We start from the raw sequence: 17,602 nt of genomic DNA, 5'->3' as shown, positions 1-17,602 counted from the left end.
CTCGACCCTTTTATGCCACAGGAAAGCATCCGCCCATTTATTATTCTCTTGCAGAGTGCAGAGTGTTAACACAAACACAACAAAATACACAACCATACATACGTAGAGTACGCTAATCTACTCCTTGTGGTGGCCGGGCATCTTCTCCTTTACCTTCTCCACGAATCCCTTCTTCTCGTGCTGCTTCTCGACGCTGCTCTCATGCTCCTTGTGCCCACCCGGCAGCTTCTCCTTTATCTTCTGCTTCAACCCCTTCTTCTTCCTCCGCCCACCTTGCCCATCGTCCTCCGACTGCCGACATCATGTCAATCTATGCCTACTGCAATATGATTCTTGTAAGTCAAGAGGAGACGAGCTTACCGAGCTGGAGCTGGAGCTGCCCGAGCGGTGGAGCATGCCGGTTATGCCCCCGCCCCCATGGTGCTGCTCCTTGCCGGCGACGCCCGCGCCGACCCCGTATCCTTGGGTCGCCGGCATCGGGTTGCCGTACTCGTCCGTCTGGATCGGGTTTCCGTACGTGTCCGTCATCGGGATCGGTTTACCATGCTCGTCCCTCGAGTATTCCATTCTCGTCGTCCCCCTCTCTGTCTCTCCTCTCTCTCTCTCTGTGGAAGCTTGCCGGGGTGTGGAGGGAGGGTACAAATAGTGCAGGAAGAGGAGGGTGGTGGCTTGGGCGCTACGTGGGTCCTTCAAACCGCGCAAGCGTGTGGGAGGGACGCGGGGCCGACGTGATGAGGCTGCATGGAGTTCTGCCGACACGTGTGCAAGGTGGCTACGTGCGGAGGACAACGTCGTCGCGGTCTGGGCACGCGTGCAGGCACGTGCCCTCAGCCCGAACGATGAAGAAAATTCTGGACGCGCTGACGCGGCGGCCACGTTATCTTACCAACCAATTTGAATACTTCACACAAAAAAATAATTCATCTTATTTAATTTCCAAAGTAATTTCAAACTCGATTAGTGTTTTTTATTTATTTGTACACTCTGTATCCGCTTTTACATTCGTGTCTGTCGACGTATCCTTATTATTAGTATATTACTATGTAAAAAAGTATGTATGTGTAATTTTCTTAGAAAATTTTCATTTTTTCCAATCCATATTTTTTATTTTAATTTTTTTTCAAATGATGCTGTGTAATTAAGAAATAATTAATGACAAAGAGGATGAGAGGAGGAGGAGATGAAGGAAAGATGATGACGATGAGGAGCCGAGAAAGAAAATGTTACGGAAACGATAGACGTTTGAAGAGAAGCAGAGAAAAGAAATGAAAGGAAAAAAAAAGGTGATGATAGGAAAGACAAACGAAGGGAGAGGAGGAAGGACGGGATGATGATGGTGATCTAAGATTATAATATAAATAAATATGAAATGATATAGGAGAAAAATAAGTATATGAGTTGAAAAAACTTCATATATGTCAAGAAAAATTCATCCTTTTGATATCAGGACAGGTTGATAATAGGTTTATCGAATGAATTAATCGTCACACTTCGAGCCTCCTTAATTAGAGTACCTGCATTTGGATGAAAAGATAAATGATAGGAAATATATTAACGATCAATTATCATCCGATACATAAGCGTTGATAGGGGTAAAAGCAGATTTGACGTAACACACCGGATTTGACGTGATACATCACGACGTCAGCCCCCCCTGGACGGCACACTGCTCCAGGGGGCGAGCATTAAACATCAACATAATGTGCATCATCACTCACCGTACCCAGACGACCTCATCGTCTGACACCGCACGACCGGTTGAGGCAGGGGAAGGCGTCGACTGAGGCTCGCCATACCCTGCGGCAGCTCGGCCTTCCACGCAACGGCCACGACGACGACAGGCGCCATCGGGGGTACGGCCCTGCCCTGGCAGGGTGACACATCAGGTAACATCAAACTCACCTATAAATACTCCCAGGCCCCAAACGAACGGGGCAAGCACACAGAAGCACAACTTCACCCAAAAACTCCTCTCCCAATCACTGACTTGATCGTCGGAGGGGTCGGCCCGAACCGCCGACCCGACCTGTGTGCAGGTACTCGACCGGAGCCGACCCAACTCGGCGTCGCGGAGCCTTCCAGCCAGACCCCCCGCAATCGGCCGCCACAAGACCCCGAGAGGAGTCACGCCTGATCCCAGCCATTCGGACCCCTGAACTAGTCGCGTCGACCCTAAGGTCACGGCTAAAAAAGTTACTTACCATAACAAGCGTCACATGAAAGCTAGTATGAAAGGAAAAAAAATCCCATCCATCTACGTGCGTAAATAAAAATCCAAGATAGACCACTCGGGACCATCTCCCCCTAGTTGTCAACATTAACAAAACATTAAGAAGGGAGCGTTGGAGAAATTACATATTGTTCCCCATAAGATATGATATAAAATGTAATCCAAACACTAATGTCTAAAGCTAGTTTTTTTAAAAAATTCATACCTATTAAGTTCTTGATGACTAATTGAAGTGTCATAGGGATCGAGTTGGAAAACTTCTTCCAATATCAATCTCAGTATAGGTAACGCCTCGAGACCTTGATACTTTTATGTCTTTAAGTTTGGACTATATTGTATTGATGGACTATATTGTATTGATTCATATGTTGATGATGATTTTCCTCAATACCAATCAATTTAAATAATTCATATAAAAAATTATTTTATTTAATTTTTAAACTAATTTTAAACTAGATTAACATATTCTACTTATTTATATATTTTGAATCCGTTATAAAATTGATGTACCCTTATGATTTGTTCATTTTGAATCCATTATAAAATTTGCGTCTGTCCACCTACCCCTATACAGACCTACCCTTATGATGTACAAAGTCTGCATGGGTGATTTTCTTAGATTTTATTTTTCAATCCATATTTTTTTATTTTATTTTTTTTAATGATGCTTCAGCTTTTAATATGCTTTAAAAAAAAAGGTACTAGAGACGACGAGAGGAGGAGAAGAAAAAAAAAAAAGAGGAAGATGACAATGAGAAGGGGGGAGGAGTAAAGAAAGGGAGAGGAAAGACTGGAAGATGAAAGAGGAGCGAGGAGGAGTGGGAAAAAGAATATGTGAAGTAAGAGAATATATATATATATATATATATATAATATTTAAATTTTAACTTTTTATCTATATAATTTTGATATATTTTTCTTTGTTGATTCTCTCTCTCCTCCTTTGAATGATCGCAATAGCCAATGCTATACGTGCAATTCACATCTAAACCATGTCGTATTCGATTACATTGTACGAACGCTGCATCGTTACGTATACACCGACGACAACCACGTACGAAACCAGCACACGAGTCCATCTCTAATGGTGGCCCAGCAACCTGTCCTTCATCCTCTCCACGAACCCCTTCTTCTCGTGCTTCCCCACCGTGCTCCCTCGTTCCTCCCTCTTGTGCTCGCCGTGTAGGTGTAGCTTCTCCTTCCGCGCCGCCTCCTCCCTTCCGCGGCCTGCCTCGACATACCCAGGCTCCATGCACGACGGTCAAACATATGAAGACGATGAAGCGAACGCTTTTGAGGTGAAGCGGCCGACCGAGTTAGAGCCGGAACCGCCGGAGCGGCGGAGCATCTCGGACAGGGAAGCACCGTGGTGCTCCATGCTGCCGGCGATCACCTCCCTCGCCGCGTCGCCGCACTCATCCGTCCGCCGGATCTGGTCGCCGTGTTCCTGCCTCTCTTCCCTCGCTACCCGCGGTGGTTGGGACCAAATGGACTGTCACTTAATGGAGCATCACGTGTCACGCACGTGTGTAGGTGGGCGTCGTCACGCACGACAGCTGCATCGCAACGAGGCGACACGTTTGGTAGACTGACTTCAACACGTGTAAGATTCAAAAAGTGGAAGACACCATTGATGAGTCTCCATACGCATCGATAATTAGGAAAAGACAAACACCAGCATCGTTGACAGAGCTGAGATACTATATCGAGCTCAGTGATTGAGATGCGCACACTCTTCTGTCCTCACTGTTTCGAGCTCAAGCAAACAATGAAGGCTTGATGATGCCGTCTTTGTAGCCATTAGTACTTCGTTCTGGATTCTCAGCTGTCGATACTGAAACAAGTTGTCGGCTGAAGCCATGACGGACTGGTTAACGAAGCCGAAGCTCCATGGATCTGATGGCGATCGCTGAAAGCAGAAAAGGATCTCATCGAGAGACTGCAGCCGGTCGGTGAGCTCCACCATCCGAGTCCTCAGAACAGAGTTCTCTGCTTCGACGGCGACGTGCTGCTGCGTGGTGAAGATCACGGAAGTAAGGAGTCGGCCGTTCTCCTTCCTCAGCTGGTTCGCCTCTGCCGTCAGATCGTCCAAGTGCTTCTGCTTGCGCATCCTCGACAGCCTAGCGGATTTGCGGTTCGATATCATTCGCTTCCGCTTCTTCTGCTCCATCGCCACCGCCTGCAGATCCTCATAGGAGCCGGAGGTTTGGAGCAGACTGGATCCGGAAGAAGTCCCACCCGGAGAAGCCATGGAAAGCTTTTTTGCTCTTCTCAAGTAAAAATGCCTCGAGTAAATTATGAAGCTGTAGTAAGATTAACACTAACAAAAGGAGATTATTTCTTTGTAGCAGATTGGGCAGGGCGGCGCAGGTGCTCAGATCTTAGAACAAGCTCGGAGAACACGTAGAACCAGTATAGGAAGACGACGGAGAAGGATTGAACAAGATGGGTACTGCGTCCGAGAGTGGAATTTAACATATACCGAGAGAGATGGATCTCAAGTAGGATAGGCGACATCAATCAGAAACATCAAGAGAAACAGATGCTGCATGTGAAAAAAAGAGAGGAGAGTTTGGGAGATAAAAAGATTAGATTTTGTAGAAGGAAGAAGAAGTCCTCCAGATTCCTGCAGCAAGATGATCTTTTTAGATCGAAGCTTAAGCAAAGGCCAGATTTTGATAAGGTTTTGGGACCTTAGGAAGAGAATCTTCAGAGAAAAATTTGGCAGAGCTTTCCCAATAAATAACAGGTAGTCGAAGTAAATGTAGATGATTGATCTTCTGCACCAGAGATACAGCAGCAAGAACACAGTATTCAGCCGTTGGGTTTTCGATCTTGGATGGAGAACCCAAGAGAATTCCAAAGGCTCCTGGAAGGAGGAAAACAGGGGGGTCCAAGGCTGCAGAAGAATAAAGCAACACTAATCCCAGAAAGCTAACAAGAGATAAGAGGGGGAAAGGGAATTGGAACGCAGGGGAGGGGTGGAATTTATAGAACAAAGTGGACCTAAGTGGAAGCAAAAACCAATAATAAAAAATTGAGAAAAAGGATGGGGGAGAGAGAGAGAGAGAGAGAGAGAGAGAGAGAGAGAGAGAGAGAGAGAGAGAGCTTTGAAATCTCAAGTAGAGTGGTTAGATTCTCCCAACACAAGGCATCTGGGATTTCAAACAATGGCCAATTGCACTTCTTAAAGAGACAACCAACCTCTCTGACAAAAAAAAAAAAAAAATTACTCAGAAAAATTGCATTTGTTTGCAATGCTTTAAATAGTGATAGGTAATTGTTCCTTCTAAATAAAACAAGGAAAAAAGGAAAATGAGTAAACAAATGTTGAGATTCCCAAAGTATTACCAAGAACTACTTTTGTAACATAGAAAGCAAATGACATCCCAGAAAGGCACCCAAAAGCAACATCTAGTATAATCTTCCACTAAACAATTCTTTCAGGCTGTGTTCCATTTCATGCCATAGAATTATATATTCACTGATACTGTTGACATTATTTATTTGGTGGCCATGGATGGAGTTTGGAGTATTATATATGCCTTGAGGATTTTTGCCAAAATATAAAATTACCAGGTAAATCTTTGAACTATGCTACAGATTTGATGCTCTGAGGCCTTCTCACCGTGGCACTCTAAACAAGGCATCAATCTTGGACTTGCTTACACCACTAAAGGTCAGATGATCCAATGAAGGAGGTACTGAGGAGATGTTTGGTTTGCATAGTCCAACAGATGTGCCAAGGACAAGAACTGGAAGCAGCAAAGCAGACTAAATTATATATCCTAGTGGCTTCATCACACGTTGGCTTCAACTTGATGCAAGAATGATGTGCAAAAGAAAGCTTAGAGAAGTGGGATCATGGAGTTGTTCTCCACCTAAATGGACTGATGAGGCTCTCAGATACATTTAACCTAGCCAAACAATATATATAAACTTAGTTCTGGTGGTGGTATTAAAGCACATGGAAACTTTCAGAGCCTGTTAATTGTCTCCACTCCACAGTCCACACAGTAAATTTTAATTACATTCACATTGCATTATGATAAGGATGATCACATTTTGTGATCTATCACTGATAACCTTTCCAAAGATGATGCACCCACCAAATTCACCAATTCAGATGCTTTAACATAATGCTCAGACAGATTTTGCTTGAAGAGGAAGAAGAAGAAGATAGAAAATAAACTGACTTTGCAGATCATCATTGGTGTAGAGCTCATATGGAGGAGATGACAGAAACAGCACTCTCTGCAGAGAAGGATTGATGATCACTAGTGTTCATGAGAATATGTTCCATGTTCTTAGGAGTCTTCTAATAGAATCCAAATGTACCGATTGGTGAATACTTTTTGCCTCCAGTACTGATAACTTCTTTTTCTTGGACCCCTCTAATCAACAAAATGAAAAGAAGATTTTGCAGGTTATCATACTTAGACTGAAATATGTTTGAGCTTAATTGTTTGTTTGTTTGGTGGGTGTTCATTAATGGTGATGAAAGAAATGGCACTGTTTGCCTAAAGAGATTGACCACATGAAAAAGACTGCACAGAGATGATGCAGACCAGCTCAATCATCTCACAAGTGGGTCATCCATTTGATAGACTGGTATAACATTTAGCAACCTTTGTATAGTTACATCAGATTCAACTAGTTTCAAACACTTCATCAAAAATCTTGTATTGCAAAGAAACTAAGAGGCCTAAGATATGATTCATAAGACAACTATATTTTTACTATTTTGTCATGATGACAAGCAGGAAAAGAAAATTGAGGATTAGTTCCAATAGTTTTAACTCTCTCACCAATATCCTAATCTCTAGGCCTCCTTTGTCAAGCTCATTATAATGTAAGTGTTTGAGTGACAGCTCCCACTGGGGAAATGAGACTGAGACAAAAGAAATGGTTCATGAAATGACAATCTTTCTATCCATTTGTCACAATCAAGGGAAGGAAGAGACACTGAAGAGAAATCCTAATAGCATAACATGTTCTGTCCTCTCCAACTTCTCCACCCCCTCTTCCATATCCAATCTTGCACCTCTCCATCTTATCCTCCCACCTTTTCTTTCTGTCCAATAACAATCTGGTATCTAATTGGAACTCTTTATCTTGCAGCATGGACAATTCATGTCTGTGCTAATGAGAAGAATAAAGCTCCATGGATTTGTGATGATCCAAACCTTGAAACCCTTGGCCTTTTCTCTTGTTCACCAAAGGCCAAATCATTTTAAAGAAAGCTACAATTTATAACATCAAGTCTCACTTGCATCCTTTCACATAAAAGGTTTGATGCCACACCTCAAAAGAAGGGCCTCCCAATGTCCCACATTAAGAAATATCTTTCCTTAAGACCTCTCTTTTTTTTTCACCTTATATCAGCCACTACTATCTCCACCTCATCTTCCACTGCAAACAGCGACCATCATATGCCCCACAGTGCAAGACATGGGGCAGTGACAACCACAGCTTTATCCTTTGCCCAACCCTACATGGATCTGCTCTCAAAAAGCCACTGTACTCCATGCACCATTTCCAAAGAGAAAAGAAGAGGACAAAGGCTTAGTGACGAAGGTTTTGTGAGGATATGTAAAATAATGTAGCATACAGACACTCGAAGAATATTTTTCTTTCAGTTCTGGACCAAGAAAAAGAAATATCAGATACAAACATTCACCTTTTCATGACTGATAAAAAGGAGTCACTGGACTAACATGAACATTCTTTATCTATTCAGTGGCATTCAGGTTAAACTACTCTCTCACACTATTTAACAGATCCTCTTTGGTTTGCCTCCAAATGGATCCTAAACCTTCGCTATACACAGTCTTATCCTTCAAAAAAATACAAGTCATGAAAGTGCAACCCAGGCATTGAAGTAGCATAATAGGAACAAACAATAACACTCACGTTGATGCATGCATAAAAAGAAGCAGATGAACTAAACATCACTAGATTTCAGATTTAATGACCTCAAAATCTAAGATTTCAAAAATTGGAATCAGAAACAATTTATCTAGCTTCAACGAGATGCTTGGTTAGCGTACCTTCGCTGAAGACAGTCAAATGAACGATTGGTGACACCTCCTAAATCTATCTAAACCAGAAAAGAAGAAGATTCATTTGGATACTTTCAACAAAAGATATGGCTACACAAAATGTTGAATCTACATGTAGCTGACAGCAACCTTATGCTTATAATACAAACATGATTCGGCATCCAACAAAATTTGACTTCAGGCAACCTCCATTAGTGTTGAGAAGATATCATAATCAGTCGACATCAAAGACATAAAATCAAAGCCAGTCATAAAAAAGAAGCATGGCAAGATTGATGAAGCCATCACAAAAGGTTCTCTATGGTCAGATAGGATAATAATCAAGCAATTATCTTCCTGACTAAAAAACCAAAATCTCTTTCAGTGCTTATTTTCCTCACAATTGGACTGCAATTATTATCTGATTCTTATATTATTTCTCAGGCAAATCTAATTCTATTCTAACTTGAAAAGCCTGGGACTAATAAATATTGTAGGAGACCTGACTCCATCTAGTGAGAAAATAGAAGCTCATTGAACTCGTATCAAATTCACACTGAAGATGGATATTATGAAGGTCAAGAGGTGAACAGCAGACTGAGAACCAAAACATTTCTTAAATGATGAAAAAGTAGTCTATCATACATTGTCATTGCATAACTATTTAACAAAGACGCCTACTTTAAATGGAACTCTTAAGAAAGTAGTAACCTCAATTGGTGCCCGTAGAGCATCCATAACCTCTTGTGGCCTCTAGTCAAAATCCTGCACGTACTCCAACGAGGAAAATATAAACAGATTAACAGAACCAGCAGACTAAACATTCTCATTATGATACAGCCAAAACATGGTCAACACTAAATTGCACCAAGTTTAATCTGACTAAACTATCATCCATGCAACATTAGCCATCCAAAATAAGTTCTGAACCAAATGCTGAAGCATATCTAGAAACAGAAGGATGAACACACTTCAGAAACTTAAAAATCTGCAAGAAATCAATGGCCACCAAACAATTATATGTACCACATCTAATGTGGGCGCTTTAGGATCATCAAGAATGGTGAACTTCGCAGTGCATCGCAAAGTCAAGTCATACAAGTGTTAATATAGTATGAGGAACACCACCCACCACATGCACTTAGCACACGATACATTAATATTTACAGGAAAGACTGTTGGAACATATCTCATAACAAGAGAACAGCCACAACAAAATAATAGTGGACTTTTATAAATTATAAGCCTGGAGTTTGCTCTGATAACAAGCACAGATTCTTATGTGTTTGCAGAAGCTTCTGGATGATAGTAAAGCATCTCCTTCCAGATCATCTCCCTGATCAAATCTTCTCCAAGATTTTCATCAATGTCAAGATCGATAGGAACCTCAGCTGGGGGATTGGCACTGGGGTCATAAAGAGGTGACATGTAAGGGTGCTCCAGTGCCTCAGTGACACTAATCCTCTTGGATGGATCAAAAACAAGCATCTTCTGCAGTAAATCAATGGCTAAAGGATTGGCCATTGGGTATAGATTACCAAGAGGAACACCAGGAGTGTATGGCAAGGATTTGATATATTTACGAGCCTTTGGGTTGTCAATGAAGCCAATATCAGCATCACTCATGGTGCCAAGTATATTGACAATGAGTTTAAGTTGGTTAAGGCATTCTGTGCCTGGGAAGATGGGCTTTCGTCCAAGCAGCTCAGCAAAGATGCATCCAACTGACCAAACATCTATGGAGGTATCATAGTTATCACAGCAGAGAAGTAGCTCAGGTGCCCGATACCAGCGGGTAACGACATACTCGGTCATGAACTGGCCTTTCCCACTACTTGTACGAGCCAGACCAAAATCACAAATTTTGAGCTCACAATTAGCATTAACAAGAAGATTCCCAGGTTTCAGATCTCTGTGGAGTATGTTCGCAGAGTGGATATACTTCAATCCACGCAGCAACTATAATCAAATGAGAGAGTTTAACCAAAAGCTTGTCAGAAGTCTTTTTTAAGAAAAAGACTCGGCCAATCTTCACATTCCATAACCATATCAATCATTAAATATAAATGGTGCAGACTGTATATCCAAATGCATATCTATATCTGCTAAGAAAGAGTTAAAAAAAAAAACAAAACTGCTGATAACTCAATTGGGAAAAAAAGGATTATCCACATGTCATCAAACACTTAAGACTATTGTTCATATCTACCTAAATTTAAAGCAAGGAGGATATGGAAAAAAAGGAGTCTGCAACTATACCAAATTAATACTGAAAGGGTAGCTTCTGTAGGGGTCGAAGCTAAAGGATCTGAAACTTGGTACTGTCTAAAATTTAGATTAGCAGACGATAAACATTTGAAGCCTTCCATCAAATAAGTTGGTATATCTGAGAACCAAAATAATAATAAAAAGCAGCTTTCCTCTTTCATCAAGTAGGCACAATATCCACTTAGAACTCACAAGAATCTACTACGGAGCTATTACTTGGGAAAATGTTCGTTCATTTTAGATTAATTAAAGAATCCTATTAAGGCTACATACTTACCAAGTATTACCAGCTTTCTTTAATTATATTTGTTGAAGCCTCAATTAAAAATTCCCATTAAAGCTACATATTTACCAAGTACTACCAGGGTGTAATTAATTATATTTGTCTTTTATCTATAGACAATCAAAAAATAAGCAAAGTTCAATATGCATATCGTCCATCTGGATAGATATATTTGGTACTTGACCTATTTCTTAGCCGCCATGTCTGCCCTTCATTTTCATTAGCATAAAAGATAACCTACTTAATCTGGAGGTAAATTAATCAAATGAGTTTAGTCAACTTCAAGATTTAGTAGCAAATCCAATCATAAATAGCAATATCATGCAAGCAATATGCCAATATGAGAAATTGTTACTGTAAGAAGATAAGCCTTAAACCTAAACTGAACATAATCTGCTATTTAATTAGACATGATCCTCAGCATCCAATTAAGTTTTCAACAAATTAAAAAAAACCCATATTTTCTGATCCTCCCAAATTACTTTAAGTCCATGATAACTTGATTGGAATGAATTAACTTTTAGTCAGCTATGTCATTTATCCCAATACAGCATGCAAAAAATCATGCAAGATATTACTGAAATGCATGCCCAAATCATAAGTTATCAGCTTGAAGAGTTGAGTGTCAATATTTTTCCAGAAAAATATGCTTATTATTCAGTTTCCTCTGCAGACCACTTGTAGACCAGAATTTGAGCCTTTACTAAGACTCTTGTACCTAGAAAAAAAAGGCTAAAACAGAGAGGTAAAATAGGACTATCACAGATCTATTTTTCATATGAAAGCAAGATAGCTCCCCTTTGAGAAGCATATCCACTCTGCCAACTGAGGCATACCGACGATACGCCAGGGCATACCGACGGTACACCCAAAATTATCAAAAAAACCTCCAAAAATACCTGAAAAATAGAAAAAAAAGTTAGATTAAGGTTTTTAAATTAGAAATAAATATAAATTTAGTATAATTTTAACAAAAATAATGTAAATTGATCCAAACAATCAATTTTGATTAAATCATCATTAAAATCACTAATCATAACATCAAAAAAACTTAATTAAAACCTAATTAAATCTATTATACCATCACAAACATATGATCCAATCTTTAATATGCATGAAATATAAAAATTTGACCTATTAAGTGTCTAATTTTGAAAAAAAAAATTAATATTAAACACACTAATCACAACATTAAGGACCTTAATGTTAAGTCATACACCACATAGAATAAGCTTAATCATGTCATAAATAAATAAATAAAAATCTAGAAAGAGAATACATACCTCTTGATTAGAGTATTCTTCCTCTTAATCCTCCCAAATTAATCTCTTAAATTTGATCCAAATTCATAAATCGTAGCTTTGTTAAGTTTAGGAGAGTGAAAATGGGAGAATAAGAGAGAGATATGAGTGAAAATGAGTTTGAGAGAGTTTAAGAGATTGAGAGAGTAAAATGCGTTGAAAGAGGGGGACGAAAGGGTTTAAAAACACTTTTCTAAGCCTCAAAAGGTCAAATTGACCATTTGAAATAGGGCAATCTCAACCTTTGATCGGCAACGGTCGAAATCCGATCGTTATCGACTGGTATAGGTTAGTAATGGTCGGATTTCAACCATTACCACCTGGTACAAGTCTGCAATGGTCGAAATCCGAGTATACCAACTAGTACAGGTCGATAACGATCAGATTTCGACCCTTACCACCCGGTACAGACTCTGTTGGTCTGTGTACTGATATCGAACCGGTACGTACTGCCCGTACTTGACAGTATGCATTAGTACAACAAACCGTGCTTAAGAGTATCATCATCAGCATGAATGAATTATATAAATAGGTATAATATGCAATAAATAGGTACAAGCATCTCTTTCCTTCTACGGTAAGAGCCTATAGACTTGAGAATGTGCCTTGCCTGTGAATGTCCACTTAGAAACTCTCTAATAAATCGCCATTTGCTCTAGCATAAAAGTTCCTAAAGCAAGGCCATTATAGTTTCATGGTCATGGTAAATCTAACTTTGATCGAGGCATGGAACTTGAAATAAAGTCAGTTGAACTTACCAACAATTCTATTGAATTGCAAGATCACAAGTCTAATTAATTAGTCAAGAAATTCCAAAGAACATATTATGCTGATAAAGTTCAATGGACAAAGTCAGCATAATTCATGGCAAATATCCAATATCAGGCTACTCACAATCAAGAGTTGTAATAATATTAAAAAATTTCAAGCAACATCCAATAGGAATTTTTTTCTTACTATCTTTGAACCTCCCAATAAGAACCAATACAGATCATATCCCCATCATCTCAGATGAGATGACATCCATGTTATCAACACATCTTAGGTACCATATTAAGAATTTCGATGTAAGGCATAGTATTTAAATTCATGTTCACTTCTTAAGTAGAAAATCCATTTAAAACTTCAATCATCACCATATCCCTATAAATCGAGTCCGTAAAATCTAGATGTTTTTCTTGTTCATCACAAGTAGACTGGCTTATGTTTGTTAACTTCCAACAAGTCATAATGAAACATAATGTACATAAATATTATAGGTATTCCTCAAAAGGTGGGTGATTATGGATTTATCCTTGGAACTGTTGAACTGAATGATATAATCCCTAAAAAATGCCAAAACAATTGAACTAACTACATGAAAAATGTAAACAAAATTGCACTTCATGGTAAATGGAAGCAATTTGTATTTTCCCAAGGAACATGACTAATAACAAAGCACCTGACTACTAGGTAGAATTTTTGTGGGTATGATATATTTTTTTGAGTGACAAGTTAAATGGACCCTGTGTTGCTGCAGAATTTTTTTTCAAGAAAGAAAATAAAGAAAATAAATAGGCTAAAACTGTCCCGAAAACAGCCGAACCTCACCGAGATGGAAATCAGGAAGTGTCATTCTAAAACAAAGGATAACTGGCCCACTCCAACTAGTGCCAAGCTATAAGGGATTAACTTATGCCTAGTGTTTCCCTGATTCCAATTCACTAAATAAAGCAATAAACAATCTCAAGCATGTCCAAGAAAAAAGAAGCTGAGCAATAAAAAATTAGTTTATGAATAATACAATCCATGGATTCAAATTTCATACCAACTGAATTTTACTCATCTGACTGCAGATCAGTGTGAGGATCAGGCAATTTCACTCAATCAGGTCAGAAACCAGAGTTACCGCTCGGTAAACTTACCGTGTCAGATTTACCTAGCGGTAAGTTTACCAATACCCAGCTGTGCTACTACCCCATACATGTACCTACCAGTCCCATATCAGTCCAGCTGCAGACCAATATCGATAACAGCTGAGATTTTAGCCCATGGTGCCACCTAGCTTCTACTATAGTAAAGAAATTCAAGTCATAAAGATCTAAATCATTAGAGGTCATCTTATGCATAAGAAATTAAAACCATTTAGTAAAGAAAAGATCAATCCATAAAATGTCAACATGTAGGAAAGTTACGATGCCAAGTCATTAGAGATCAGACTATACATAAGAAATAAGCCATGGAATCAATCCATATGATGTTGAGTCAAGAGGAAAATGAGCCATATGAGCTTGCTCAGGAGGAATCTAAGCATTAGAGATTGCCTTACAAATAAGAAACCAATTTGCGAAGCTAAGATTTGAAACCAAGAAAGCTAACAAAAAGTTATATTATGCATGAGAAACCAAGACAATTTTAGCTTCTGTCCATCAATAAGTCAAGCCATAAGAAACTGGCTTTTGAAATGTAGTCATGACTGTAGAAAAAGAAGAAAAAAATTCATGCCATAGTAAGTGGTATCATGAATAAAAAACCAAACCATGAGAAGTTGTCTTATGCATAAAAATCTAGGCCACCAAACCAACCATGAGAGATGGATCATTAATGGTGCCCACAAATTATCTTTTAGTACTGTGCACAATTTCAAATTTCAAGAATCGATACCTGAAAGAGAAAGTACTGACAGTGGTCATTGGAAAGTGCTTGTGATGATTTGATAATCTGATGCAGATCGGTATCCATAAGTTCATAAACAAGATACACATCCCTAAATGTTCTCCTGTGGGCTGGCATCATTATATCTTTCAAAGCAATAACATTTTCATGCCGAATGTGTCGAAGGAGTTTCAGTTCGCGCAATGTTCTAAGTGCATCCACACGGTTATCAAATACATTGTGAATTTTTTTGATAGCAACTTTTTCGTTTGTCTCACGGTTGATTGATGAGCACACAATCCCATATGCTCCTCTGCCAATGGGCTTGATGGGAACATACTTTGTATCGATCTCAAACAAGGTTTGCCACATTGAGTAGTAATGTTTTCCTTGGTTTCCCACTCCATTTGGAGGATCAACTAGCATAGCCATTTCCTATAAAGAACAAAAGCAAAAGTACAATGAAACAGAGATCACTGTATTCAAAAAGCAACTAGATCTAATAGAAGCCGGAGATTAAGCAAGCAACATCATGCTACAAACCAGAAAAAAAAAAAAAAAAGACCACTTCTTTCTGACGTCAGGACATTGAAAATTCCTAAAATGGTTAGTTCAACTGGAAGGGAATCACCACAGAGAGTAAATGATGAGAAAGAGCAAAATTTTTGTCTGACATCAAAACATTAGACATTTCCAAAACGACTAGTCCGACTAAACGGGAATTTTCTAAAAGAGTAAACTTCAAGATTTAAACAGAACATCAAAGGGAAAAGCCATTAAATCATCATCCAAAACCATATAAAACTCTATAATTATGAAATTTACCTTAATGAAAATGAGAACTATGGAGAAACGAACTCACGGAACTCAGTTCGAGATGGCAGAAGCCAAAACCCAAAAATTTGCAGCGAAAGAGCAAACAGCTAAAGCTGAAAAAGGTCTCCACTAGACGATCCAATGATCAGGATTACAAACTGAGAGATATCAGAAAAAGTAATTACCTTGGTCCGAGCAAATATCTAGCGGACTTCAGAGAGTTGCCCAACTACCACTCGGGGCTTCTTCTATGCTTTCAGCAGCAAAGATCTCAACCCTCCCACTCTCCCTCGTTCTCTACCCAAGAACGGACTAAAGCCCTAGGTTTCCCGGAGACGCAAGCGGGGGCACCATCAGATCGGCAGGCCCCTACGTTGGATCACCTTCTACCCCTTGCGATTCCTCCAACGGACTTCACCAGGAGCCCTAAATCACAGCCTACACTACTCCCATCTCCGCCCAGCGCTGCCTCAAAATCGTCGCGACCCGGCTTGGATCGACTGTCACTCTGTGCCTACATTTAATCCACACCAATTCCGTGCGTGGATCTCACAGATCTCTGCGTCCGCTACGAATCACCAGATCAAGAGAACGATGGGCGACCGAGTGGAGGCGCCAAATTAAATATAACCGACACGTCGGGTTCGTATCGGGCGCTGCGCGTCCTGCACTGCTTATGTTGAACCGGCGGCACAATGTACCCTGATAGAACCGTCGGACCAGATTTGAGGGTGCTTCGCTGCGCCTCATTCCACCGTCCGATCTGTTGACCGCAGGGAATGTACCGCGGAATCGCGGACTTCCGAGTACGGCGGAGAGCACCGGCTTTGACACGCGGTCAATTAAGCAGCCCCTCTCTTGCCACGTGGAACTGTACGCATTGAATTATTTTGGACCAATTTTTTTGAAAAAGCCCCTCTTTTCCTTTTTTTCTCAGACAACGTCCCTGTTTTCTGTAATTTCGAAAATACCTCCACCCCTTTGACGCCGCCCTTCCCGATAGTGCTCCTCGCTTCCGCGTGTGCCTTTCTCCGCACATGGGTCCCCGCCCTTCCCCATCACGCTCCTCACCTCCGCCTGAGCGAGAGACGGCTGCTACCCCTTGTGCCGCGACCGATGACAACGCAGCCTGCTGCGCCTCCCCCGCCCCACAAAGCAGAGGAAGGGAGGGTGGGGCAGCCTATGGCCAGGTCGGCGACAATAGAGGAAGGATCGGTCTTGTTATCGTTGGCCCTGTATGCGCCGCCCTCCCTTCCTCTGCTTTGTGGCGCGGCAGAGCATAGTTAGCGGGGTGCCTTGTTGTTGGCGGCGACAGAAGGGGCAACGGTTGCCTTTCGCTCGGGCGGAGGTGAGGAGCACGATGGGGAAGGGCAAACGCGGAGGTGAGGGGTGCGACGGGGAAGGGCGAATCTCGCAGCGACGAGCGGGGGAGCAATGGCGGAGGCGATGCGTAGGTGGCGCCAGCGGCGCGAAGGTGACGGGCGGGGAAGCACGGGCGACGTCGGTGGGGCGAAGGCGACGGCGCGGAAGAAAATGAAGGGTATTTTCGAGATAACAAAAAATAAGGGCGCTATTTGAGAAAAAAAACAGAGACACTATTTGGAAAAAAACAAAAATGATGACTTCTTAAGGAAATCGGCCAATGATTTTAATATTTATCTCTGTAAATTCAAGTTTAATATATTAACATTTTTAAAAAGATTAATGCCATAGAAATAATACAATAATAAATATTGTATTTCAAATGTTTGCAATAATAAATCCATTGGCAGCGTCCAATTGAGCCGAATCGAGATAGAGGTCATGCTGGTGTCTCCCAAGCTGTCATCCCATGTGGCTCTTAATTACACGTGTCAGGTCGAATAAGTCAGAAGTAGAAACTTCTAACGCAAAATAATATCAAAGATCCGCCAATATTCGTGCGTCAGGTGGGCCACCTTGATCATGATCATCATTCCGGTGAGATGTCCTCACGCGGATATTTTTGTTGGATAAGCCCAAAGAGACACCCGTTTACTAAAGGAAAGAA

The 17,602-nt window shown here is 40.7% G+C and overlaps 2 protein-coding genes across 2 annotated transcripts; both read right to left on the bottom strand.

The window, feature by feature from the left end:
- Positions 1-9: 9 nt before the first annotated feature.
- LOC103981179 (dehydrin Xero 1) lies at positions 10-626 on the bottom strand. Its single transcript, XM_009397811.3, has 2 exons — positions 361-626; positions 10-291 (listed from the first exon to the last, which is right to left on the bottom strand). The coding sequence occupies exons 1-2, from the start codon at positions 565-567 to the stop codon at positions 118-120; spliced, it is 381 nt and encodes a 126-aa protein (XP_009396086.2). The 5' UTR covers positions 568-626; the 3' UTR covers positions 10-117.
- Positions 627-9,322: 8,696 nt separating this feature from the next.
- LOC135609853 (mitogen-activated protein kinase 4) lies at positions 9,323-16,177 on the bottom strand. The gene is made up of 3 exons (XM_065103574.1): positions 15,759-16,177; positions 14,767-15,192; positions 9,323-10,230 (listed from the first exon to the last, which is right to left on the bottom strand). Exons 2-3 carry the CDS (start codon positions 15,187-15,189, stop codon positions 9,550-9,552), a joined length of 1,104 nt encoding a protein of 367 aa, XP_064959646.1. The 5' UTR covers positions 15,190-15,192; positions 15,759-16,177; the 3' UTR covers positions 9,323-9,549.
- Positions 16,178-17,602: the final 1,425 nt, after the last annotated feature.

The sequence above is a fragment of the Musa acuminata genome, chromosome BXJ2-4 (genome assembly GCF_036884655.1).
Source record: "Musa acuminata AAA Group cultivar baxijiao chromosome BXJ2-4, Cavendish_Baxijiao_AAA, whole genome shotgun sequence".
In the NCBI taxonomy this organism is placed as follows: domain Eukaryota; kingdom Viridiplantae; phylum Streptophyta; class Magnoliopsida; order Zingiberales; family Musaceae; genus Musa; species Musa acuminata.
This window is presented reverse-complemented; position numbering and strand designations above follow the sequence as displayed.

Coding starts and splice junctions, on each gene's coding strand:
- LOC135609853 (XM_065103574.1), bottom strand. CDS start 15,189: ATGGCTATGCTAGTTGATCCTCCAAATGGAGTGGGAAACCAAGGAAAA. Junction 10,231..14,766: donor GTCAGTACTTTCTCTTTCAG/GTATCGATTCTT, acceptor ATTTGATTATAG/TTGCTGCGTGGATTGAAGTA.
- LOC103981179 (XM_009397811.3), bottom strand. CDS start 567: ATGGAATACTCGAGGGACGAGCATGGTAAACCGATCCCGATGACGGAC. Junction 292..360: donor GCAGCTCCAGCTCCAGCTCG/GTAAGCTCGTCT, acceptor TGATGTCGGCAG/TCGGAGGACGATGGGCAAGG.